General features: G+C 40.2%; 1 protein-coding gene across 1 annotated transcript in view; it reads left to right on the plus strand.

Annotated features, from left to right (window-relative positions):
• Positions 1-5,208: 5,208 nt before the first annotated feature.
• pcp4b (Purkinje cell protein 4b) overlaps positions 5,209-27,998 on the plus strand; it is a 31,269-nt gene continuing 8,479 nt past the window's right edge. The window contains exons 1-2 of the mRNA XM_028420174.1: positions 5,209-5,357; positions 27,598-27,649. Of these exons, the coding sequence (XP_028275975.1) occupies positions 5,349-5,357; positions 27,598-27,649 (61 nt within the window). The 5' untranslated portion in view covers positions 5,209-5,348. The remainder of the gene's footprint in view (positions 5,358-27,597; positions 27,650-27,998) is intronic.

Below are 27,998 nucleotides of genomic sequence, written 5' to 3' on the forward strand. Positions count from 1 at the left end.
AGGCACTCATGGCTGCACATTAACTCTGTTTTATGCTGCCTTTGTTATTATAAAACAGAACACATAAACTGTAGCTTCTTCCTTTCAATTACTGCAAGACATACCAGAAGAAATGCCATTGTTGGACGCTGACCTTTTATCTAAATTAAAGGACCACAGAGAAGGAATGTTTGACGTTCCTTTAATGATAACAAAGACACTAGGAATTTTGTCTTGACAGTGTACTTTAAATAAATTACCTGCACATGCGTTATGAGCCGTATAAATTGACTATATGAGATGGCTGCAAAGCTGTCTGTGCTATTCCAGCAGAAACAGCACAATTTTAACATCACCCCAGCAGCCCTGACCAGAATTACAAGAGCTGCACAGCGTTGTGTGCCTGCGTGATTGTACTTTAATCAAACGTGTGCAGACAGGAGATGTAGTGCCGATACAATGGCCCAGGGCTTACAAAGAGAACAACAAGGCTGCTCCTCTACACCCTCTAGATATGTACTGGGAGTTAGCCTGCAGACAAGCTAACATGACAAACTATAGTCACACAAGTCCATTTCAAAAACATCATTTATTCTGAAAAAGGGAAATAAGCCAAAAATGATGAGCAATTATGCATGTAGTATATGAAGTCCAGATATGACTTTGACAGGTGCTCTGAGTTATCCATGTTTTATCCCAGAATGTAATTGAGTGAATGTTTATGAAACTATAAGAAAATGGTAAATGGATAATAGGAGGTGTATAAAGAATATGTTCATCTGCAGCTTACTACAAGCATCAGAAATGTAGTGGTATAGGGACAAAAATGAAAAATAAAATATGAAGGAAGGTACAATATGTTGAAATGGTCCAAAGTGGTATGTGATGGTAGGTAAATACATACATATCTTTAGCATGACATTGAACTCTTACTTGTGATCGTGTGGATCATCTGCATACTGGATGTTGACCAGCAGAAGTTCTAAATAAGCACGACTACATATTACACATTTTTATTTATTCATTTTTTTCTGATGTTTTGGGGTGAGGAGTAATGAGCTGAGGCAGCATAGCTAGCACTGAATGATTTCACTGATCAGGACTTTGATTTCCTCCATTTCAATCAGCCCTTTTTGCCTTTTCATCTTCCTTTGCAATCTACATCATCTCCAGTTAGAGCTTCTTTTCCCCACCTCCTCCACCATCCTTTTCAAGTTATCCTCATCCTCACTCAGCTCTTTCCCGAAGCTCTTCTCCAGAGCCTCACATTAATTTTTCCACTCCTTCCACTAAATCAGCACCGTCTTCCTTCTCACTTGATCTGTGCATACATATCTTGCTGATATTCTCCCATGTTATTACTTCAAGGCTCCTCTTTTGTCTATGTCTTCTTCACCTTTTGTTCTTTGTAAAATATGCAGCTTCTTATTTCTTACATGTTTTCCCAGTCTACCTTTGCTTCTTTTTGCTCTTTCTTAAAAACATCTTTTGATCATTACTCTCTCGCTTCCAGGCAGCTCTGCTCTAGATGTTCTCCTCTTTGTGAGCAGACAGGCCATCCTAAAAGGGAGATGATTTCTTTTTCTTTATTTTTTCTTTTGCAAATTTATTTCACAAATGAATAAATCCTCCCTGATGGTCTAACCTGAGCAGGAGGAGGTGTATTGGAAGGCACATCCATTTTAAAGGAACACACTGTCAGTAGAAGGAAACAGTGTTATCTGTGTGTAATTGAAAGTTGCAGGCGGTGTTCTTCCTCATGCTGCTGTAGTGATACTAGGTTAAATGCAGGCAGCCGTCTACAGTTGAAGTTTTTACAAATTGAAAATCACATAATGGTAAGGATAAATCACTTTCCTCTGCAGATACAATATGGCGCACTGTGCTAGAACACACAGTGCTATATAATGCTGCAGGGTGACTGTGGCTGTGTACTCAGCTGTGTGTCATATATCTGCTAATGTCTCCTGCAGTGCACAGAGACTGTGAATTATACTTTACACTGAGCTCCTGTTGTACAGACTGTGTGTGCTGTGAAACTCTGCGCTGTCACTTAGTCCACACCAGTATCACCAACACTAATCTATGTGTGTGCATACTCCAAGGTATGTAAACACTTTCATTTTATTTTCAAATATTAAATATGTACGTATCATTTTGGGACTTACATTCTGAGAGACTTAGTTTAAAAATATGTCTGCAAATGCTCACATTCATCCAGTTCATAGTCATATCCAAGAGTTTGAATCGAGGCAACTGGACTCAAGGATTTTTCTCACTGACCATTTACCAACAAGAGGGATCTTAGTCATGTGAGTTCCTCCAAGATCCACCCACAGAGTCCCTGAGCACATAAAAACACAAATTCCCCACCAGAACAGCAGCAGAACTAAAGAAGCCTCTCAGGGGAGTTGTGAAATGTCTTTAAAAAACATCTTTGAGTCCAGTTTCACTGCACTTGTTTAAAAATGTATTTTCAACCACATGTGCACAGAGCATAACTATGGCTGTAAACTAGATCCTGTGCTCTCCCCAAGAGACAGAACAATTTCCCCACTCTTCATCCATTCTGACTGCTATCAATTGCAGACATATTCCATTTGAGTAGTGTTAAGATCTCACAACATACTAATGTGATGGTGCACAACTCTTTAAGTGTCAAAGATCTGCAGCTCTTCACACTTCCATCAGTGGAGAGTGTTGCAATAGACAGTATGACGGTACATGGTTGTACAGTAAACACACCATCTCTGCTTCCCTGACTCTTGACACTGTTTATTAATCAGCTAATCGTGTGTGAAGAGTGAAGATCTTGATATTTTCTATCTTCCCTCATCTAGCTGTGACACTCAACACCACTAAATTTACACATTTCAATCAATAGTTTGTACAATTGTAAGACATTTATGATAAATTTGTATTAATATGTTTTCACGTGAGTCTGTAAAGGTGTTTATTTTTATCAGAGGCCAGTCTCTTTGTTCCTGTGCACCTCCTGAGATTGGCTTCTTCTAACAGAGACTGGATAAAGGGGAAAGTGTGTGTGGTCAAAATGCTACTCTGTGTAGGCTTTAATAAAGATGAGATTGATTCTGTGTGTAAGTAAGAGTCAGTCTGTGCTACGTGGAGGAAATATGGTGGAGAGTAGCATAGTCGTACACACAGAGGGTGTGTTGACAGTAAGATGTAAGATAACACACAGAATGTTTCACACCAAAATGATGCCTAAAAACAAACTTCACACTACTTCACATCATTAAACCTGGACTGTTTTAAAAGATAAAGACGATACATTAAATAAAAATAAAAAAGGAGAAAGTTTTGCCTGACTTGATGTCTGCCTTCAGGATTTTTGTCTTCCAAATAAAACAGCAAAGTCATTTTAATCTTGGAGAAATCTATGCAAATGTCTACAAAAGGCCTAGTTAACATATATTTACATATATGTGCACACTGCACACATACAATATAAAAATAGGTTTATATGCAACTCTCTGAGGGAGCACGATTTGAACCAACCAACAAACCAGAATAAAGGGGTTTCATTAGAATGATTTATCAGCCAAAACCCTGATGGAAATAGAGAACAGCAGCAACACTGTATAATGTGAACTCAGGAGGCGACTCGCAATCCTTTGTTCCTCTGACTTAAACATCACTTCTTGCCTGAAGGTGATGTTCACTTTCTCCTGTGGGACTGCCAGCTGTTTCCTAAAATACACCTGATGTCCGACCAACTATGTGTCCCCGCTCGTAAATGTTTCACTGCCGTCTTCCCTGTGGACACAATCAGCTGTGTCCTTTTGTCTTCACTCAGATCACTTGCACTCCAGTTGTTGCAGTGTAAGATTTCAGCATTTGCTTATACTGTTGGGTGCACTTTTCTCATGACAGGTTTGATTTACATGTAGAATACACACACATACACACACAAATATTACAAAAAATACTGCATGTTAACGAAGCGTGAAACAATTGTGCGACTACAAAAGGACACTTTGTGCAGCCAGGATCTCACATGTGTGTCCCTAACTCCTCTGCAGTGTGGCAGGTGCCCTGTACACTGGGAAGGACAACATTAGCTCAGCTGTAATGCTACACCCACAGACATCACAGATTGCAGAGTGTCATGCTAACTTCATAAGCTTCCACAGGAACCTCAGCACCATCTGCCACAGCTGGCAGAGCAAAACAACATGTTTTCCTGTGACTACTTTAAGCACAACGAAGACCCCCAGAGCCATTTTCAGAACTAATCTGCTCCAGCTTGTCAGGCGCTGTGACAGTTACAGGTCAGGTCCGAGCAGCAGAGACGTTAGGCTTCATTTGTAATCACTTTCCCCTTCTTCCATCCATCAAAAGCGCGCAGGAACGTCATGGCGTTCTAGTGTGGTCCATAAGGAAGCTGAGCAGCCTTCAGATTGCATCTACATCACTGGTCCCGCTTCCTTTTGTCTGGAACTATTTTCATTTAGATGTGCAGGAACTGGATGGAGGCTACCTCCTGGAATTTGGATTGAAGCTGCTGTTTGAAAAACACTTTTACAAATGGATGTATGGATTGGGGACAAATGATAATTAGCCACCCCATTTGAAAATTGATATTGAAGGGGATGAAAGAAGGGGGGGTGTATTACAGAAGCCAACGTAGAAATAGGCACCATTCTCTCTGAGAAATCGCCGGTGCTTTCATATTCAACCAGGAAATGTAATAAACTTAAAACACAAAGCTCAATCTCAATCTGCACTCCAGCATGCTACTGTTTGGGAATCACCACAGAAAATCTGATTAGCTCATCATGCCAGAGTAAACCTTTACTAGACAAAATACTCCTGTAATAAATGTGAGGAAAATTTACTGTAGATATCTTAAAATAAAAACCTTACTGTAGAGAAGTTCTGTAAATATCCACCGATAATTAAACAAGATACTTTATGCCTCAGTGTTTCTTTTATTTTTTGGCTTTTTGTTATGAGGCACACACAGTGGTGCACTCACTCAGGTGCGTGTTGTGGTGAAATGACACTTACACTATTGATGCCTTGTGCATAAAATACCTCTCCACATCTGTGAGTGGGAGTTCATCAACAGGAGAGAGCGGCTTCGTTTGGCTGCTCATCATGAAAAAAGGCTTACACAGCGTATGAATGCTTGAAGAAGTTGGGTGGTGACTTGGGAGACACATTTGCCCGCGGCATTCCTATTGGTTTATTAGTGACGTGATGCCACGGAGGAGTTGGGCTTAACACTTTATAAAGCTTCTCTGTCCGCGGCGAGCCACTCTTTTAAAGACCACTGTGGCTGAAACTTCTCATCGCGCAGCGCACGTACTGGAAACAGGCGACAAATCTCCACCTGACTGTCCATCATGAGCGAGGTAGGACTATTTTATGGTTTAAAACAAAGACGCGCCGGGATTAACCCGGTTACGCACGGTCCGTGCGCACCCGCGCAACGGAAGCACCGTTGTTGAGGGTTTTAACAGCCAGAGAAGCTGCTGCTGACGATGGATTTCTGATAAAAGATGAGATTTATCCACATTTTAGTGCTTTAGCTCGGATATGATTCACAGGCTGTAAGATGCTGCACAGCTGTCCGTGCGTGCCGAGCGTCAGTGTGGTGAACACCAGAGCGCATCAGCGCGCTGTGGGCTTCTGCTGTTGAAGTGACAGTGGATTTACGACAGATAACTGTTTTAGCACAATTAACGCTTGAATAAATATATAGAGCGTGGTGGGAGAACAATCACAAAGAGAAGCAGGATGGCGACATCTGAGCGCAGAGTTTTTTTAAATATTTTTTTGTGTAATTTAGAATCTCTTGTGTTGTAGGAGCACAGTGAACTTGTAGAAATATTTTACAGATGATTTATGTGACGCTAATAATCTGTCAGTCTAAAACACTCAGCAGAGGGTTCAGCTATGCAATGGAAAACTGCTGTTAGGTGTTCCCAGAGCGCGCCCAGCTCTGGTCTCTCACAGTTACAATGTTTCAGCTCCATTTATTTGAAAGTGGAAGGAGGAGACTAAAAATATCTCTTTTAAAGGTTTTTTTCCACAGTGTCACCATTATGGTGCTGTGTTTTACAAATTGTCAGCTTAAAGTCTTAATTAGATTAAAGTCTTAATAAGATTGATTTTCTCTTGGCTTCAGCTGAGTGGCACTGTCAAAGACAAAAGAAGTGAGCGCTCCAGCTGTGGTGGAGTTTAAACTGTCATGTCAGCAGACTGAGGGACCTCAGTACCATACAGTAAGGATGGAGATACCTCCAGGTTACTCGGTTGTCAGCTGTGCAGTCAATGTATGCAATAAATAAATAAATAGATATAAGTATGTTCAAATAAAAACCTGATGTAGTTTTCCCTTCATGATTCTCATTCTGCAGCTTAACAGGGACATTTATGTTTGTATAGAATTGGGAGTTGTCTTGTTTGTTCAGGTATATATTTGCTTTTTAAAAGTTCATACATTAGTTTGACTTTCACTTTGCATGTGTTCTAGCTGGGAAAACATTTTTCACATTTGCACAAAGGATTAAAGGATAACGCCTGAGATGTTTGGATTGTATCTTCATGAGTGTGTGTGTGTGTGTGTGTGTGTGTGTGTGTGTGTGTGTGTGTGTGTGTGGGGGGGGGGGGGGGGGGGGGGTACAGAGTGAAGTCATTCTCAATCAAAGTTGTGGACAAATTCCGTCTCTAAGGTTGACTTGAAGCCAGTAAGTGAAGCAGAGCAGCTCAGCATGTTCTGGATGGATGAGTCTCGCAGTGGTCAGCACTGCAGTGCCCCCCTCCTCATCCCCAACAAACTCTCTGCCCTTGTTCTCTCCACCTCCCCCCTCTCACCTACACATACCTACCCAGATGCACAGTGCTCTGAGGTAACACCGGCTCACAGTTAACTACCTACATCTTCGATTTACCTCTTCTCTCTTGTTGTCTCTTGGCAAAAGCACAAAATTTCCAAACTAAAAAAAAAAGAAAGAATAGAAAAGAAAAATCCAGTAGACTTGAAGCTCTCGTCCCCCAAGCTGTCAAGTCAGTGTTCATGTCAGAGAAAGATAAAGAAGCTGACAAGAGAGACTGAAGACTGTCAGGTGCTCCAGATGGTGGAAAATGGCTGACTTCGAAGCTTTAATACTTCTGTAAAAGACAGAGTGGAACTGGAGCTACTGACACAGCCATCACTGTTTGTTTTTCACTCTCTGACGTCTTAAGCTGCAGCCGGATGGCTTTTTTGTGGGGACAGAAACATTAGCATTGGGACATTTATATTGGAAAAAGGTGTACTAGAAAAAAAAATCATTGTAAAATAAAACACTGTTTTAAACTAAAAACTATTTTCTCACTTTTTGCATTAAAATGTCTTTTCCAATTGCAATCTTCAGATGTTTTTACATTGTGTGACAGTATTTTAACGATGTGACTGGTTTTCAGTCACTTTCAGTGCAAAGGGGAGGGGCTTTAGTGTAGAGACATCTGATTGGACATACACTGTCGCTGTGGGCTTTCTAGTGGATTTTAAACCACAGCAACATGGCGGCTTGTTTTGAGACTTTCTCTTTATATCTCGAAAACATTGATTCTCAAAACATCCGAAAACAACTTTTCATCTCAAAACAACTTTTTGGGTGGATTTTCACAAGCATTTCTGATATTTAGATAAGATAGAAAGCTAATTGATCTGACAATATACATATTCACATGTCCTTAAAGGAAAAGCACACATACGTTCACATACATTTACTTTAATGACTTCTCTCTCTGACTAATACTGCCTTCAGTAACTCTGACCCAGAAGTGTTGGTAGTGGTGCATTTGCATGTGAAACTAGATTTTAAATGTGTATAGCTCCATTTAAATGAGCTGAATCTACCATATTGTTGTAACTGTTTTACTCACTTCCAGCTATGCAAGCCATTTTGCCCAATATTTGTTGACACTTCCTGACTAAGTGGGAAATATCGTCATCAAGATATCTCTGACACGGTACTAAGGGGACAACATGAGCATTTCTCCGAAATCGGCTACTTGTAATTAAGAGTCTAAATAATGTGACATTCATGCTGCACAAACCACACTGATGAGTCAGCGCTGGAAATGTCACCTGAATGTAGTGCAGCCCTAATTAGGTCTTAAATACAAACACACCACTTATATAAGGCAGATTAACTAGCTCGTCCTCACCAGTAGGAAGCTAAAAGATATGTTCAGGCCTTTAACATGACCTCTTCTTATACTGTACACCTCTGATCATATCTACATAGTGCATACTGTTAACACAGAGGCTGGAAGTGGCAAAAAGTTTGTGAAAGTGTGCTTTCACCCAAACCATTTCCAAACCTAACAACATTTTAAAACTAAATAGAGGTCTCATGGAGGACATTGACGACGACCTCCATGGTAAATGTCTGAAGAAAAGTTGTGAATTTCTGCTGTCTCTAACAGTCTTCTAAAATCAAGATTTTTTTCCTGCTGTGTTACTGTCAGAGCCACAAACGTGCTCACAGAATATGAGGTTACAGTACAAAAACAGCACAAGAATACAGCACACAGCAGCATGGAGGACAGTGACAGTCATGCTATGGTTGTTCTGTGCTTTACTGTGAAAGATAGTGAGCGGTTCTTGAAGGGTTGCTGACATGGCAAAAACATAATAATTCAGAAAAGGAGCAAAATTGAGCATGCACGCCCGGCTGTCATAGTTACATCACAACTGCAAAGTCATAAAACCCGGGGTGATTGTACCCTTTCCCACTGAAGACAGGTGGTTTTTCCACCAGAGCCTTTTCTGCTGGGTGAAAATGCTCTGCCTATTGCACTCAAGAAAGTAAAAATATTGAAAATACAGCAATACTGTTTAAACATAATGATGTGGTCACGGCATATTTTTGTAGGAAAATCTGCACTAAAAACTGAGATAATGCACATTTTATGGAACAATACCAAGGGTGCTTGAACTCACATTGACTCACAGGTATTTTGGAACTACAAAATAGCACTCTGCTGTTATATTCCTGCAGTCACTGAGTCATGACAGAGCCGCCTTCAAGCCGAAGCGGCTCACGCAGCAGCAGCTCTTCTATCAGTGTCACATCAGTGTTGGTGAGGGCGCAAGATGCTGTTCAGACTTTGAAGATCTGATTGATGTTACTTTGGCTCCTCCCTGCACATCCCGCTAATTAACATCAAAAGAGTGTTCTTACACACTGCTGTAACTTAAAGTACTCACACAGATGTGGTGGGCGTGTTGAGGGTGCATTTTCCGAACCGGCTAAAGTTTAATCTTTGCATGATGTGCAGCAATTTTGCCCAGCTGGGAATGAACAGACATGCTAATTAGCTTGATTAGAAATTAACATAAACTTACCCCTGATTGGCTGCCAGATAATTAACTATGCGAGTGCCAGCCTTAGAGCGTTTTAATGGCGAGAAAAAGAAAATGGACACACAGGCTGCTGTGAATTAGCCCAGACTTATTTTGGCTGAATTCAGCAGACCGTGGACAGGAAACATAAATATGACAGAAAAAGCCGTTTAATCCACTTTAAGCAGAGATTGGAATTTCTCTAAGTACTTAGACTCACATAACCCCAAGCAGGAATGTAATAGTGATGTCATTGCATTAATAGCCGGTGCAAATCAGGCGTCTGTCTTCATAGCTTTGCAGTTTTTTTTGGAAAATGATTTTCTCTTAACGTGAATGGAGGACAGCTGTATTGTATCTGAAACCAGACAAAAATGGGTTCTATTTGTCTCCACTAATGCTGGACTGACATCTTCACACATCATCACTTCTCACTTTGGATAGTTTTATGTTACTCAACAAGCACAGCTTTAGAAAAGTAAAAGTTGTAATAAATCAATCCCTAATGCCTCCACACTAAATTAAATGTATTTTCTGCTGCAGCTTGATGTCTATTAATGCGGTTGCAGTAATGGCATCCATTTGCATTTTTGCTCATTATCTGGGGGTAAATGAGAGGAATTATTTTTCCTAGTCTAGTCTCGACACTTTTCATCTCAGAGTTCAAACATTTGTTCGCCATCCCTTTTAAAAGCTGACATCAGCAGGTTTTTCCATAAGCAGCATGAGGTGCTTAATCCTTAAAATGCACAACCGTATCTGAGGACAGAATCTGTATTTATGCATCACCAAAGCCAAAAAAGGTTGTCCCAGTCTCTCTAGATTGGTAACCCCACAACTGGTCTGCCCCTATGTTCAGATATTAAGCAGCTTTGGAACATGTTCTGCTGGATTAGCGGACTTTTGGGGATTTTGTGTAGATCTGCTGTTTTATGGCCTCCAGTGTCGCTGGCCAGATTTTCGTCTGCTGTCCAACAGGCAGATGGACACTTTTTTTCATGCTAATGGTACAGACGGTTAAATTGGCTTGGCTTTGTAAATGGACTAAAATGCAAAATTGGTGTGATTTATTGCTGTCAGTCTGTCGCTGCCTTAATGGACTGTTTACACAGACAATAAAAGCATTTTAATGGCAAATCTGCATTTGTTTGTCCTGTGAAAGTACTTTTAATGTGTTAGACAGTTTGGTAGGTTTTAGCCATGTTCGTAGATGGTGATGGGTGCTGCTGAGTTTGATAAATTTCTGTGGTTAACTCTTGCTCATGCTGATACCATTTATTAAAACTCACAGTGTGGGTGACATAGGAAATGGAGAACAAGCTGTGTTTGAACTTAATCAAATGTTTAGAGAAACCAGCCTTTCAAATTAAAAGCTTTAAAATGGACAATTGGATTGATTTTCTCAGTGAAGCAGGTCATCAGCGAGTTAATACTGTCCAATCTATTTATCATCTGTTTGTTGATTCATATCAGATTTAGTTTACCTTGTGAGTGTAATCAACAAACACTCCATCAGCACAACACAATCTTTATCAGCGGCGAAGAAGATGTGAATGGCAATTTACTCAGCCGCAGCATCATAAATCACTTGGATTGGTGCCGAGCGCAGAGTAGAACTATTACACACTGGGCGGCTAAGTGACTGGGATGAAAACAGTTTTTGTAATGCACGTGTGGCTGTTGTTTGATTAGTATGCAGATGTAAATTCACCAGCTGTGTACACAGAGTTGATGAGATCCTGTCTCTCACTTTCATAGATTGTGTCTTGCTCCGTGTATTACACAATGTGAAGTGAATCAATAAAATAAATGAAGACATCTTTATTAAAGCTGCTGGTTGGGAAGCTGTTTACAGAGGTTGTCTCATCCTGAGGCTGATGGATGAGTGGCTCACATAAAAAAAAAAGAAACGCTTCACATTGTTCAAACATTGTGTGCTAACATACCAGCTCCTAATATTCAAACTGTAACACATCAGATTGGAATGTGAGGGGACAGTTTGTCCACCATAAGATGTGTCAGTGTACAATAATAAGTGTTGCTGCTGTGTCGGGGGAAAAAAATTCAGTCATCAGTCACCAGTCATCTCTGTGCTCTGCGTGCAACAGTCATGTAAATCAGACATTTCAGCGGTCTCAGCAGCACCACGCTTGAGCACTGGTGTCTATATTTCACTCATTCACCTTATGAGAGGATGTGGAAAAGCTGAATTAGCAAAGCGACATTACTGCTGCAAGCGGCAAATTTTCCTCCCACAAAATCATTATGGCTTCATACTGCACAGATTTGAGACCTAGAGGAGCACTACAGGGACTGCAGGGGTTTGAGGGCCAATCTAATAAGGAGGTAGAAATAGGTTTGTGACTGTGGGGACTCCACTATAAAGAGCTGGGAAAATGATGGCTAGAGGCACATACATATGTTAGTTGTTTAATGTTCTCAGTCATCCCTATCACAGGGCTCTTAAGCAAGGCATTATTGCTTCAAATGCAGTACTTCCTTTCTCATCCAATCCCTCCAGGTATCCTGGAAAAATTCAGTTCTTTGCTTTTCATTCTCTAATGTGTGTTTGTTTAAAGTCCTGTTTTGAAAAAAAAAATGTTGTTTTCTGTTACACTTTCATAAAAGTCAGACACAGCAGGCAGGAAAAGCAGGCAACTGGAGTGGTCCACAAACAATGAGGCTGTTTACATGAAGGGCATGAGCAGACTGTACTTCTTGAGGAGACTCAGGTCCTTCAGTGTTTGCAGCAGGATGCTCCACATGTTCTACCAGTCTGTCATGGTGAGCACCATCTTCTTTGCTGTGCATTAAAGCAAAAACGCCAACTGACTGGACAAACTCATCAAAAAGGCCGGGTTTGTTGTTGGCTTTAAGCTTGCCAACCTGGAGGAGGTGGCGAGGGAAAGAGTGCTGGCTAAACTGCTGTCAATCATGAACAATCCCTCCCACCCTCTCCACAACACTGTGGACAGACTGAGAAGCAGCTTCAGCAACAGACTGAATATTCTGACTTAGGCCTTATTTTGAAAGAAGCATTTTCTTTTGTGTGTGTGTCTGTGTATGTGTGTTTTTTTTGAGAGCCTCTTTGAATTTAAGAGTAACAGTGAGAGAAGATTTTTAGCAGTAGTTGTTGATGTAAATGGTGGATTTACTGGATTTAATGGTGGAGACTAGAGGACATAACTCATCGTGCAGCATCACAGCACTTAATTAATATGGGATCGACCTGCCTCCTGAATGCCTGGTAGTTGCGCGTGATTCTGTTTATGCTCCTGGATGTTGATGCTAAAATATAAAAACAGGTTCTAGTTCCATTCCCTAATCAACGTAAGGTGAAATAAACAACAAAAATGATTGATTGCTAGTGAGAGACATAATTAAACTCTGTGTTCCTCTGAGCACAGAGGCAGTCAAATTCTGTTTACCCCCCTACAAAAGTGAATTCATCCATCCAATATATTGCTCCAAAAAGAATAGTACTTTGGAGCTGTTGGTTTGAAGACTATTGTCTTCCTGAACTGAGGAGTTTTTTAATCTTCTCCTGATCCTGAGGTATATTTTCTGCTCTTTCTGGAACCTAAAGTTGAGGGACTGACAAATGATGAGGCATTTTGGCCATATGTTCTTTCTGCTTGAATTGTCTGTGGCCTACTTTTGCATTTTTAAATTCTTAATGGCCGTTGGATGTGGCAGGGAGCTGTTGAACAAGCTGCCAAGTCTTAAAATAACCTCAGAAACAAATCAACAGTGTCATTTAATTATTTCTCTCGATTCTTCACCCTTCATTCTCAGCCACCGCTCTGCTGTGATTGTGATTACTAAGAAACACACTTCAAAATGAGCGGCGTTTAGGACTCCCGTGAGTGTGGAGAGATGATTTTGGTTGAATATTGTCCAATGTGTCCTTTGATTCCTCACGTTATCATTACATCAAATACCCTCACTTCCCTGGAAAGTTATTCTGCAGGATGTTTCTATTCATCAGCGTCTGGTGGGACGGCACAAGCAGAGGGCAGATTCATCATTCTACATAATTAGAGTCTTAATTTGAACACCTTGCTGTTCTCAGTTCATTTGCAAAGCTACTCTCCTGCTGCCTGGCCCACAAAGGCAAGCTGGAACGCTATCTGGGTCGCCTGGCTATGTGGCGAGCGCTTGCTGTGTCACGTGGACCCCAAGACAAGTCGCCTGCCAACAGCCTGGCCTGGGTCTAAACATGCCGGCCTCTCTGGGTCTCAAACTGTTCAGTCCAAAACTGTGCATGTTTTTGAAGCCAAAACATCAATCATTGCATCATGAAGCCATCGCAGATTAACAAACTAAGAGGCTTCTGGGATGTACACTATTGATTTCCTCATTTTTATGTCATCTGGTACAAATGATGAAATGTTTCCTTACAGCAGTTAATCTGGGGTAATCTCTTTCCAGATTACTAATTCGGTGCAATTAATCTATGCATGTCTCAGATTTAGTTGAACATGTAGTCACAGTCCAGGTCAGTTTATATGGCTTGATACAAAGCTTTGTTGAAAGCTAGTGAGATTTTAGTCACTAGACTACATGATTAGATCAGTCACTTAATCTGAGCACACATTCAAAACTTTACTTCTGATGATATAAATAAGCGAGTTTGTCAAAAGCTCTGAATCAAGAGAGCAAACTTAAGGTAGTCCGCTTGATGTAGCTCGTTGTCTGCCTTTGAGGCTTTTGTCTGAACACAAACACAGTTTAAGGTTAATGAAAATGGAAAAAGAACAATTGGGAAAACTCTTTCAAATGATATATATATAGGCTCAGTTTGCAGGGTTCATGTGCAGACAGGGTGGGGTTAAATACATGTGTGTTCCTGTATTGTTAGATGTGGCAAATAACGTTGGAGTTGACAGATCTTTTTAAATGTTTGCATATTGACAGCATCTGTGACACAGGCCCACAACACAGACAGCACATTGATTGTCTTGGGCTGTTGTCACCTGTTGGCATGCTTTTGATTAACCTTCAGTTGTGTTTTTGTCCAATGTCGAATATTGATGTATGGACAAAGTCTAAATATTCTTCAGAATATACACTGTGTGATCAAGATCCATGTACTGCAATAGAGGAAATTGTGCAGGCAGGTAATAGTTTTCACTCAGTTTGGTCACGACGGAGCAATTCTAGCCAAACATTAGTGAGCTTTTAGAGATGTTGATGGCAACATATTGTTATTTTTTAACAGCTGTTTGTCTTTTTCCTCTGTCCCTCTTTACAGCTAAATAAACACACATCTGTCAAACTACTCCTTTAAGCTGCCTCGTTCATGTCCTTGGACCTTGCTGTGAAAACAAGTGTTGCTTTTTCACTTCACACTGGCACATTGCTGTAATTGGGATTTAAGCAGAAAGCACACTTTCACTCTCTCTCTGCACAGCTTTTGCTAAATCAGCTGCCTGATTAAACCAAAGCTCCAGCTGATCACAGGGAGCTCCCTCATTTATTTACTGGCCTGCTGGTTAGTTTGTTGCTCCTTCCACCGCTGCACTAAACAGGCCCAATGTGGGGAAACCAGTTTCTTGAGACTGGCGACACCCACGTTAATGAATGAAACACAGAAAAATTTAATCTCGCCAATTTCAAGGCTCATTAAGTTGTGTAACAGCTGGGAGTTTGAAAAAATAATTCAAAGAGGGGTTGTAATGTATTTCCTCTTCTTTACGCTCCCGCCCTTCTTGTCTCTTTTCTCAGTGGAATCTACTGTGAATCAAAGTATTACTTTAACAAAGCACCCACTGTGATAGGAGGACATTTCTTTATTTGTAGTTCTGTGATTTTTCATACTTAAGTATTAACACCTCCTGACTCACATTTTAGTTGTACATAGTAAAGCACTATGTGTCAGGGTTTGTGTAAGGAGGTGAGGACACAGTTGCAGGACGCAGAGCGGTTAAAATCCAAAAGAGTCTTTTATTTAAAGGCCAGGAGGGCAAAACAATACAAAACTAAAAATCACACTAGCGTGGTCAAAAAGGAGAGTCCAAAGTAACTAACCAAAAATCACACTTAGCGTGGCAAAACTAGATTCAGAAAAAAAGGCACATGGCATAAAAGGCAAGAGCAAAAACAAGGCATGAACGAGGCTTCTACCTGGAGCCTGGTGGGGTCAGGCAGAAGTACATGGAGTAGGCGAGGATCTAGGCATGGCATGGCATGGACGAAACATGGAACAAAACAAACCCTACACCAGACGAGACGAACTAGCAAGGACAAAGGGGAAGACACAGACTAAATACACAAGACCAGGGAAGACAACGAGACACAGGTGACACACATGAGGGCAGGGCAGGTAATCAACAAGGAGGGAAAACACAGGAAGCAAAACTCAAGACAATACACAGGGAGGACAGGACTAACAAAGTAAAACAGGAAGCACAAGACAAGACAACTAAACACAAACCCAAGGAAACAAAACACCAGGACTACAGGAAAATAATAACTGAACACAGATCAACCTAAAAACCCAAAACAAGGAAAACCAAAACCATAAATAAACACCAGGTCGTGACACTATGACACTAATGCTTAGCATTACAGGCAACACTGTGGTGAAGAGTGAGTAGTGAGAGTTATGCTCTGAGGAAAAGGGCAGTTTAGCATAACAAATGTTATCAGTATCAATAGTTTAATGAGATAACTCTATAACTAAATAAATGAGGGGTGTCACTATTAAATAGTATACTGCCATTTTCTCTGGCTGCAGATTTGAGCAGAAATACCAGGTGCATGTCTGGACTGACAACTTAGATACACTTCAGTCTTAATACATGCTGCTCTGTGGCAAACAAATGCCTTTCTTTATGTTCTAATTACTGTGGTCAAACTACTGTCTGTCTTTTCAGAGAAGAAAGGTCCCAGGGAAACTCAGTAATTATGTTTCATGGTAATTAGTGACCTCCATGCTGCACTGCAAGAGTAAGAACCCGCCTACTTCCTACTTGCTTTCAGACAGACATGTACTGGCTGCTCAACTAAAGAAAGAAAATCCCAAAAAATCTGCAGCGGGGAGTTATTGACCTAGCACTGATTTGGCAATGCTTCAGTATGCCCTGTAGCCTTCATGACAGTATGGTTTATGTAACTGCCAATGGAGCTCATACAGATGAGTGGTCTGTAACGCACAACCCTGCACGCACACAAACATACGCACACACGAAACACTTGTAGTTAAGAGCACACACACATACACAGACACCCACTCCCATTGCTTGCAGAGTGAGGCTGATTTCTGAAGAGCTGAAGAGGCAGGAGGAGAGTGAGGTTACAGGATCAAAAGGGAAACCATGTTTCAGCAGAGCAGCATCTTAGTACACAGAACGTCACTTTATGGCAGCAGAGCTCAGTGCTATTATAGGATGCTATGAACATGTCACTCATAGAAACAACGCATCCCTCCATGTCAGTGCCTTAGATCTGTTCGTTGATTCATCGCTATGCACCAGAGAGCCCTATTAAAAATGTTGTATCTCATTTTGGGAAATCATTATATGAGTATGAGAGAAGATCGACATCACCAAAGCTACAGCCAGTAGACAGTAAGCTGCTCTCCATCTCATCTTGCAATTACAAGTTACTTCTAAGCTAAAGTCACATCCAAACGTTTTGTTTTAAAATGGCTTGTTGAAAAAAGAAGTGTTTTCCAGTTGAGCAGTTTAACAGCAGCTTCAGAAATCATCTCTGTAACAATCTAAGTGTCCTGCATGTAAACAAGACCCATGCTGACCCAGCTGATAAGACCCCAATCAGAAAGCGAATGTGTCAGGGTCAGCCACACTGACATGTTTGCTAAAGTAGTGTGTATGTGAGGCATAAATGTAGCAAAACCTATCCCCAACACAGGCCAGCTGCTTCTACCTGTTTTCAGTCTATGCTAAGTTAAGCTAAGCTAAATGATTGTTGTAAATATGATTCGATTTTCACCTTTAAACTTTACTCGGCTATACACACTAATAAAAAAAAGACTTTTTTTATGAATCCGATTTATTTAGATGTAACCACACAGATTAAATCTGAGTTCATTTGAACAAACTAGTAGTTTAATGATTTTAATTTCCCCTTACGCCACCACACATCAACCACAAAATAAATAAATCACACAAAAAAATCAGGTTGAAAGTGGCAGCTCGCCTCCAGCATGCTGTTCTGCAGGGCAGAAAGCAGGGTCTGGCTGGCAGTGAGGAAAACAGAGGCTCGCTCTGAGCAGAATGAAAGCAGGAGAATATTTCGGAGTATTCTCTCTGAAAACCTCCGTGCTCTCTTCCCTCCCCATCCCCTGCTGGATGCCCAATCAGAGATAAAACATATTTACATTTCTCTGATGTGCACAGTGCTTACAGTATGCTTCTGGATCCTGTGTTATTCTGCTTGACTCGCCCTGTGTTTAGGAGACTGTTTTCGTGCCTGTGTTCCTGTTTGTTCTGGATGTTTTCTCCTTATAGAGTCCTAATTGAAAGCCTGGAGGCACAAATTCTGTACTGTAGAGCTTGCTGCAAATATGTTTGTGTATTTCACATAAAGACACATACACACACACACACACACACACATCAAAACATTGTTTGCTGATCTTGTGTCCCCCTGAGTCTGGTAATGATTAACGAGAGGTACAATATGCATCTCTCTGCCCTCCATCTCCCTTGTCAGCGTCGTGTAATTACTGTTTTTTTTCTGCTTAATTGTTTTCTCATCCACTCATTTCTCCTTCTCACATTGGAGTAAATGGTGTGTCTGTGCATGCCTGATAAATCTACAGGTGCACTGCTTTCACCAGTGTGCAGGTTTATGTGCAGAATGAGGATTGCCCCTCTCCCCTATAGTAATATCACTCATCAAGCTACTGTTATTACAATTTACACCTGGCTCAGCTCCAGACCTGCTCAGCTGTAATGGTTCCTCCTCTCTCTGCTGCCCTCGGGAGCGTTATAGTTGCTCATCATCTCTGTGCCGAGCCGTGCACTCTGGCCATAAACACAAAGACCTCAAGTTGCTCAAGTCTTGAATTTTAGCCAAGCTGTGACCTGTTAAGCCCCGCCGGAGCCTGGTGTGAGTTGAACATGACAGCCAAGCAGCACTTACATCTACAGTGATGCTGGCTCAGAGGAGAGACACAAAGCTTTGTGCCATGGACCTCGCTGTCATGGTAAAACCTCAGAACTAAAATTGAAGCATGCTCACATTTGAAAGACATTTAACACATTTTAAATTTTTCAACATGAATCAATTTAAGGGAATCACATCAAAACCGGACAGCATCAGTTTGTTTGAAGCAAGCCTCAAGTGGTCACTTTGAGCAACTGCAGTTTTGTGGCAATAAAATGGCTTAATTGTATTTGTTTTGAACTGACACGGCCTCATTCTTAGATCAATCTGCTTCAAATATTAACATTCCTTTAAATGGATCCATCAACCAAAGCCTTTCACTCTGGGCACTGATGTCGGGCCGCTGTCATTTCAGGGTTTCCCACACATAGACCAATTCATGGCGGGCTGCCACATAATGAACACCCTCCACCACAAATTGATTCTGGTTTTTTTTCGCCAATGCGATTTCATAACATAGCTATCCTTCCGTTTATTGAACTCCACGCAACTCTCTCTCTCGTTCTCATTCACACACACGCATACACACATAAGTGCACATGCATGCACACATACCGCAGCTAATCCGCACACCCGACGCCTCTAAACTGTTAAAAGGAAACCCCTAATCAGCAGATATTTGCACAGAGAGGACGGTCAACATTATTGATAATAGAACATTGCACACCCTAATTTAGCATAGACGGAGCTGGTAACGCAGCAAACAATTTAGGCAACATATGGTGAAAGATAAACTACGTTATATGCCCACAGTCACATAAAGAATAATAACATCAAAAATGGTTTTATTTGAGTTAGTTGCCTTGTCGTGCCTTTAGTGGTTCCATATATCTAATAATAATATTTATGTTATTAATGTATTGATGAGGTCAGTGTTGACCATATATTTCATATATGTGAAATAAAAACCTTCAGCTTCAGCTGTTTTTGTAATCATTCCTTGAATGACACAGAATCTAAAGACTGGAACTAAACTAGGCACAACTAAAAACTTTTAAAGACAGGTCTTCCTCCAATATAAAGGCCAGGTAATTGTATGAGCAAACTAATACTACTGGCCTGTAATGTATGGAGCTGAGGTGGGGAAGGTCCAGGCAGGGTTCTAGTAAAATGTATATTTGTCTTATCTCTCAGATCTAAGATTTAACTGAATAAATTCAAAATGCTTCTTGTAGCTTCAAAAACTGCCATTAGATAAGCATGCAGGTGTATATTTAACCTGTATAAACCCTGATGACAGACTCGCTGACCGATGTGACACTGGCGCCAAGATGCCACCACAAATTGCCAACTGGTCTGCGGGAAACACTGCATTTCTTTTCCTGTTTCATCCTCTCTCACTGTGCTTTCCTTTTTAGTTGCACTTGGGTTAAAATAATAATAAGTCTAGAGATTATTCATACAAAGCCTTGAAGGCAAACTTATCCATTTTCCTCTGTTACCATAGTGACAGGTCCAAGCAGAGATGCCAGCAGATGTGTTTTTGGTGGTGTTGTTGTTTAATGACTCATCAGAATAGATGATAACACACCTTCTGCCCTACTGACAGAAAAAGGAGGGCCCTACAAATCATAGATATGCCTCTGAAAAGATATGAAAACATAAATTTAGGGTGCTTTCATATCACCTACATAAACAGACTACAATAATGAATGTGTCTACAGGTTTTTTTTTTTGTAAATTCTAGTGAATATAAGGCTGCACTATGGGAATACTTCAGTGATGCAAAGGCAAAACTATCCAGCATTTGCAGCTGGTCTTGTTGCAACAAAGCTGCCCACCACCAAACACCAAAAGCAAACATGAACAGCTTGAGGGCAGCTAAGGCAGTGCAGTTTGACTGGACTCCTCTTTTTTTTCATCTGGCTCTACAGCAGTTTTTGGGGGCTATATTAGTGTTATTGCGAAAAGGCTGCTGAAGGAACCAGCTAATTTCATGGCCATTACAAAAGGCTGCTGGAGAGACTTAGTTACTCTTTGAACTGGGATTAGAACCAAAGAAGAACAAAACATTGCTCTTATCTGGGTGTGATATTTGTTTGGAGCTGCAGGGGAGCTGGAGGAGAGCTCAACTGTAATATGAAGCACCACAAAGCAATTTGAAAAGTCGCTTCACTTCACTATGTGCCTGTCAGACAAATGAAAGGAGAAAACATTCTGACGTGCATGACAGGTAAACATCACGGAGTGTGTTGTACCCATATATCTCACAAACTTCAAGTAATGAGCTTTTTTGAAATTCAGAATTGCATCAAACAGCAGCCTTAACCCTCATGCATTGTTCGCAAACACTACCCTAATGTGTTGTTCGGGGACAAAAACGTCCCCTAACTTTAACGGTTTTAAAAATATATTAGATAAATATTTTTTTGAAATTTTTTTGCATAGACCTTTTAATTAACTTCAGTTCTAATCAACAGTAGTGAAAAAATCATTTTCCCCCAGGATTTTAACCCTTTAATCACCAATTTTATGAGGGGTGGTGCTGAAAATTGAAAAAAAAAAAACACAAAATGGCTCATTTTTAATAGAAAAGGTGAATGTGGACTGGATTCTTTTGAACCTTTATTACAGTCTTGGTCATGTCAAACATCAGTAAAAAAATTGACTTGATTGCATTATTAGTTTTTGCACAGCACTGGATTTTCTTTTTTTCTCCCTAATGTGTTGTTCGGGGACAAAAACGTCCCCTAACTTTAACGGTTTTAAAAATATATTAGATAAATATATTTTTGAATTTTTTTTGCATAGACCTTTTCATTAACTTCAGTTCTAATCAACAGTAGTGAAAAAATCATTTTCCCCCAGGATTTTAACCCTTTAATCACCAATTTTATAAGGGGTGGTGCTGAAGATTGAAAAAAAAACACACAAAATGGCTCATTTTTAATAGAAAAGGTGAATGTGGACTGGATTCTTTTGAACCTTTATTACAGTCTTGGTCATGTCAAACATCAGTAAAAAAATTGACTTGATTGCATTATTAGTTTTTGCACAGCACTGGATTTTCTTTTTTTCTCCCTAATGTGTTGTTCGGGGACAAAAACGTCCCCTAACTTTAACGGTTTTAAAAATATATTAGATAAATATTTTTTTGAAATTTTTTTGCATAGACCTTTTAATTAACTTCAGTTCTAATCAACAGTAGTGAAAAAATCATTTTCCCCCAGGATTTTAACCCTTTAATCACCAATTTTATAAGGGGTGGTGCTGAAAATTGAAAAAAAAACACACAAAATGGCTCATTTTTAATAGAAAAGGTGAATGTGGACTGGATTCTTTTGAACCTTTATTATAGTCTTGGTCATGTCAAACATCAGTAAAAAAATTGACTTTATTGCATTATTAGTTTTTGCACAGCACTGGATTTTCTTTTTTTCTCCCATTTTGTCCCATAGACTTACATTATAAACACACTTTTTTTGACTGCACAGCCATGGCACTACATAATCATGCATTCTTGATTGTTGGTGGTTTACCCTGTTGGTAGGAGGTAAAATTTGTGATTTTTACAGTTAACAACTTAATTACCATATTAACCCTTTACCTGCAGGCCTGTGCTCATGTAGTGTAGTTTCTGGCTTGTATATGGAGTTATAGGGAGTATTTTAGCACATAATTGTGTGTCTACACACTGTGTGTGTATGTTAGAGAGGAAGAGAGCCATTTGCACACTGATCTTGTTGTCTGTGAGTACACACAACCACAGAGTCTTCATAGTAAACAAAAACAAAGAAAGTGTTGCTATGCACGTGTGGCCCTTTGATGTCTACAGGTGCAGACTAAACAAAACAAAAAGGCAAGTGGTCTTACATGTGACCTTGTGGTCATTTGATGGTGAGAAGAGCAGAAAGCAACATGAAGAGAGGATTCACTTGTGCACAATCTCTGGAAATGATTGTGCAGCCTGGCTCTATGAAGGGCCAGGCTGTGAAGCTGTGAAGGCTGCACAAGTAGATCCGTCACTTGTTCACAAGCGAATCCTTCATTCGTTCACAAGTGAATCCTTCACTCATGCACAGGTGAATCCTCTCTTCATGCTGCTTGCTGCTCTTGTCACCATTAAATGACCAGGAGGATGCATGCAAGTCCACTAGTGTTTTTGTTTTGTTTAGTCTGAACCTCTCAGCATCAAAGGGCCCGGCACTTACTTTTAGGGCTGCAACAAATTTACTTTACTTTACTTTACTAAACTACTTTTAATACTAATTTTAGTAGGGGACTAAACTGTAGATTAGATTTGGTTAGTCAATGATTATTTATTATGTTATCAAGTTATCTATCTATGGTGTCTATTTAGTAACATGCACATGTACGTATGGTCGTGTGGAGCGCAACACACCATGGAAAAGGGGCACTTAGACCTCACTTAGACTAATTCAGTGATCTCAACTGAGACACTAACCTAAAAGTAAAGTCACTCTACTGGAGGACGTGTTTTCCGAAAGCTAAAAAAAAAAAAAAAACAGCTATTTTACCCATCCACAACTTCAGACGCCAGAACTCCTGGATGTTTTCATTTTACATGCTTATGCATTGCCGTTGTACGTCTGAATTAGGTACACTTCACTTACTTAGTAACTTTATTTTCCTGACTTTCCTTCCCTGACAGTGTGCAAATGGCTCTCTTCCTCTCTAACATACACACACAGTGTGTAGACACACAATTATGTGCTAAAATACTCCCTATAACTCCATATACTTAAGCCAGAAACTACAGTACATGAGCACAGGCCTGCAGGTAAAGGGTTAATATGGTAATTAAGTTGTTAACTGTAAAAATCACAAATGTTACCTCCTACCAACAGGGTAAACCACCAACAATCAAGAATGCATGATTATTTAGTGCCATGGCTGTGCAGTCAAAAAAAGTGTGTTTATAATGTAAGTCTATGGGACAAAATGGGAGAAAAAAAGAAAATCCAGTGCTGTGCAAAAACTAATAATGCAATAAAGTCAATTTTTTTACTGATGTTTGACATGACCAAGACTATAATAAAGGTTAAAAAGAATCCAGTCCACATTCACCTTTTCTATTAAAAATGAGCCATTTTGTGTGTTTTTTTTTCAATTTTCAGCACCACCCCTTATAAAATTGGTGATTAAAGGGTTACAATCCTGGGGGAAAATGATTTTTTCACTACTGTTGATTAGAACTGAAGTTAATTAAAAGGTCTATGCAAAAAAATTTCAAAAAAATATTTATCTAATATATTTTTAAAACCGTTAAAGTTAGGGGACGTTTTTGTCCCCGAACAACACATTAGGGGGTAAAATTTGCCCACAGTGTACCGTTGACCTATGAAAAATTTTAAAATCATATTAACAAAATTTATGTAAAATTAAGCTTATTGAGGAAAAATGATTCAATTTGTCCACATATTGACAAAGTTATGGCCAAAATAAACAGAAAAATTTCTCTCAGAGGACAAAAATGTCCCGAACAACGCATGAGGGTTAAATTAGGTGTTCCTTCCCAAAAGACAGCAGTGTGTTGTGCTCTGAGCTCATGCGGGTGCCTCATAGCCTCTCAACAGCCATGCCTCTCCCCAGCATCAAAGCACAGCGCACGCCGTTTGAAATTCATTGAAAGCATTGGATTAATAATGCAGAGAGAGGCTCGGAAAGGAGGACACATAACATGATGCCTTCTCAACTCCTTGGCTATTACAGCATGGAAGGCCTTCTGACATGACCAAATGGGAAAGCTTTGAGCACACTGTGGAAAGGTTGTGGTTCCTAGCTGCAGCTAAATCCCTCAGGAGGCAGCAGATACATGCAACCTAAATGAAACCATTTCCTCCCTATGTTTTCTCACCCAGCCTACTCCCCCGTGATTCCCTCTGAATCTGTCCAAGCTCGAATAAAAAACAAACAATCAATATTAAATGTCAAACTAAAACCCACTACAATAATTACTTATTACATCACTTGACAGAAGTTATAATCTTACCGCAGTCGATCTGTCTCCTCATAAGCAATAGATGCTGAATCAAAATAAACGGGTCTCCATTATTGTGTCTTACTCTTTTAAATTACAACAATATTTTAGAAATTCACAATCTGCTATGTTGGCAACTGGCCTCCCTGTTTGAAGCTTTTCTGAGGGAATGCCTGTCTGATCCATGGCCTTTAGAGAGAGGAATAAAACCATCCCCCTGTGACCCTGTAGTACAGGGCGGATGGAAAACCATCTCGGCAGGCTTTGTAGGGAAGCACCGCATCTAATCTGACCTTTTCCTGAACTTCTCATGCAATCTCAGAGAAAACTGAGCCACCCTGCAGAGGAACCTGCTCCATCCTTTTCCAACGCTGGTAAACAAAACCTACTTCCATACTTCAATCCCTTCAGTCATGATAGATCACACTTCTGCTGCATCACACTACACTGTTAGTGTATGCCAGATACAGGACAAAATACTGAATCTTATGACCTCCTGACCATGATTGTACAGTTTTTAAGATGCTATGCTTTAAGATCCTATGCTAATCCACCAGACCTCTTCTGGTGTGTGAACAGACATTAGCTCTCACAGTCAACATAAAGCATCACAGATATTGATCTTCTCATATTTCTCAAAATGTCAGATATTTAAGCAATTATGCAATTAAAGGCTTAGGTAAGGATATTTCGGTTTCCAGTCACTGTGTGTCTTTGTGTGTATTTCACAACATAACTACATACTGAAACTCTCCCCCTCCCTACCCCTTTTCCTTTTTCTCCCTGCAGAGCAGAGGAGGCAGTCAGGGAGTTGATTCTAGTCATTTATCTTCCTGGTGCCAATGTTTGTATAGTACATCTTAACTGCAGAGGGAGGTATTGATCCTGCTCTCCTCTCCACTACAGGAAAAAAAAGTCCTCACAGCTCCTATACATATGAAAACCCAAGCTGAGAAATGATCAGTCAGCTGGTATTAAACTGTGCAAACTCATGATAAGGTGACATTGTAATTTCTGCAATATAATTTCATATGAGTGATATTGACTCACATCGGTTACACTGAGACCCTAAAGCTTTCTAACACTGTGTGTGTGTTAGATGTAAATCACATTACAAAAACTATTATTAGCATCATCAATTTTAACTTTCTCTGCTGTTTGGACAGTTTCAAGGAGTTTCCATAGGGGAGCATTCCCTGCAGAAATGAATGTTTTTTTTTGTGGCAGTGACGGAGGGTTGTAGTTTCTGCTCTCTTACTCTCTGTTGAATACTTGAGTTGTGGCTGCGAAGATAAATGGGCCACCAAGGCGGTCCTAAATACAGGCCTACAGCTAACAGCTAATACTGAATTAATTAGCATGGGCTGATATAGAGGAGCAGCAAACATAAGGATCTTTTGATGCTATCAGGTTCTTAGCTGCATTAACTCTGACCACTCTGGCCAATGTTCGCTGTGTTAGTGGTTAAGTGTAAAAATGTTCCAATGCGTCGCTGTAAACTCGGGTTAAAAAAAATTGTAGTGAAGTTTTTCACGGGTGCTGAGCTTTTCTAGAAGAAAGTCAGTGTATGTGTATGTTTGGTAATCATCCCTCATTAATCAGTGTTGTTTCACTATTTGATGATGTGTTATTGAGTATTGAGTATTGCATCAACAAATTATCTCCATCACTGTGTTTTTGACACTTCTCACAGAATCATCAATGTTAACTTAAGACTGATTTATTCTAATATAATTGTGTCTATTGGTCTACATCTACATAGAGTGAAGCAGTATGAGGATACACCCGATGCACTCACATGCAGTACTCCAACAAGCCAGAAGGATATTGGTGATGATCACTACAAAGTGAAACAAACGCACACTCAGTTTCACCGCAGTGTTTCTTGCCACAGGGGCAGATAAAATAAGTTCAACACAAACATAAGTTACGGTACATAAATTTTCAGTTACTGATACACATGGAACTGCAAATTTTGTAGTAAAAAGCTGTACCTGTTCAGGACAATCTCTCCCTTGAGCCTCTTCAATAATGTCTTATAAAATGCTCATGCTTTAACTCCTCTCCACAGCCATTCCTCCTTAATTCCTGTTCTCAGTCTATCCTTGCTCCTTTTATTAGCCATGCTTCCTTCCCTTTGTCGCTGCCTGTGATATCCCTTCCCTTTCTTGTGCTGCTGCCTATTAAAGCTATACTATGGTTCTAGGAATAGCTTTGACTAATCTGCTCAATGTGATGGAGTGTCACTCCTCTTCTCTGTTGCAATAACTGCTTTCCCCTTTCCTCACCTCTAATGCTGTCACTACCTGTCTGAACCCAAAAGATCTGAACATACAAATGGAGGGATTTTATTTCAAAGAGCTGACTACTTGAAATTTTAAATTTATGTCTGAACACAGTGCACATCTCATTAAGCGGTGAAACCTACAAGCTCCCATGTGTTCACATTCATTTTGAGTACACCAAGATAAAACGACATGTCATGTTACAAGAGATGGGAAGCACATGCAGTGTGTTTGGGATGCAGAGGTAATATGGTGTGGTAAATAGACGCCTGTGGAATTATGAAAGCTGACATTTTGATAAATGCTGCTGCTTTAGTGGGTATAATGATTGTATCAGCTAAATGTGTGATTTTGTATGGTTATATAACATCACAGCTGAAAATGTATTTGCCAAGCAGAAACGTATACACATCTGTTGCCTGGTAGAAAAAACATGCAAGCAATACATATGGTGGTGTCTCTGCATGCTGCAGCATACTGACCTCTGCTTTTAAACCATGTCTTCTCTTTTCTCTTGTAAAAACAATAAATTATATTAAAAGTAATAATAAAGAAGGAACTGTAGGTCATTTGCTCTCTGTGACACTGGTGTCACAATGCCAACATTGTGTCACTCCTGCTGTATATTAGGCCTTTTTACTGTCACACAACTCTCAGCCTGCAGGGCATCCTCTGACCAGCTCGCATGGTCTGAATAAAGAGCCCGCTGGCTGAAATACTTCAGAGTGGTTGTCAGAACAATCACAAGGACAAGGCTTAATTGCTGAAGGGCACAAAGCAGCGGCATGTAGTCAAATCTCCAGATACAGTATGATGACAGGCTTGAGGAAAATGCCTGTTTGAAGAGAATGTACTAACTGTTTTTTTTGTTTTTTTCATTATTATTATTGCAGAGACAAGGATCTGGGGCAGCCGCTGGCAACAACAAGACCTCTGGTGAACAAGGTAAAAGAAAAACATCACACTATGGCTTTTATTTTGAAGCAGCAGGACAGTTTGTGTCAGGAGAGACGGAGACTGATTGAAGTGAAGCGGGGGTGGAACAGAGTTTACTGTACCTGATAGTCTATGTATCCAAAATGACCTTTAAAAGGCACATGTCACATGATTGACAGTAACATGGTGAAGGACACACACACACACATACACACAACCCCCCAGGGCTATCCGTCAGATGCAATTAAGGTCTTTGAAGAGTTCAGGGTGTCATGTCATCGCTCAAGTGACATGGAAAAACACTTAGCAAGTTGATTAGTATTTTTTTTGTTTTTTTAAATCAAACTATCAGCGTCTT

This window comes from Parambassis ranga, chromosome 13 (genome assembly GCF_900634625.1).
Source record: "Parambassis ranga chromosome 13, fParRan2.1, whole genome shotgun sequence".
NCBI classification, from domain to species: domain Eukaryota; kingdom Metazoa; phylum Chordata; class Actinopteri; family Ambassidae; genus Parambassis; species Parambassis ranga.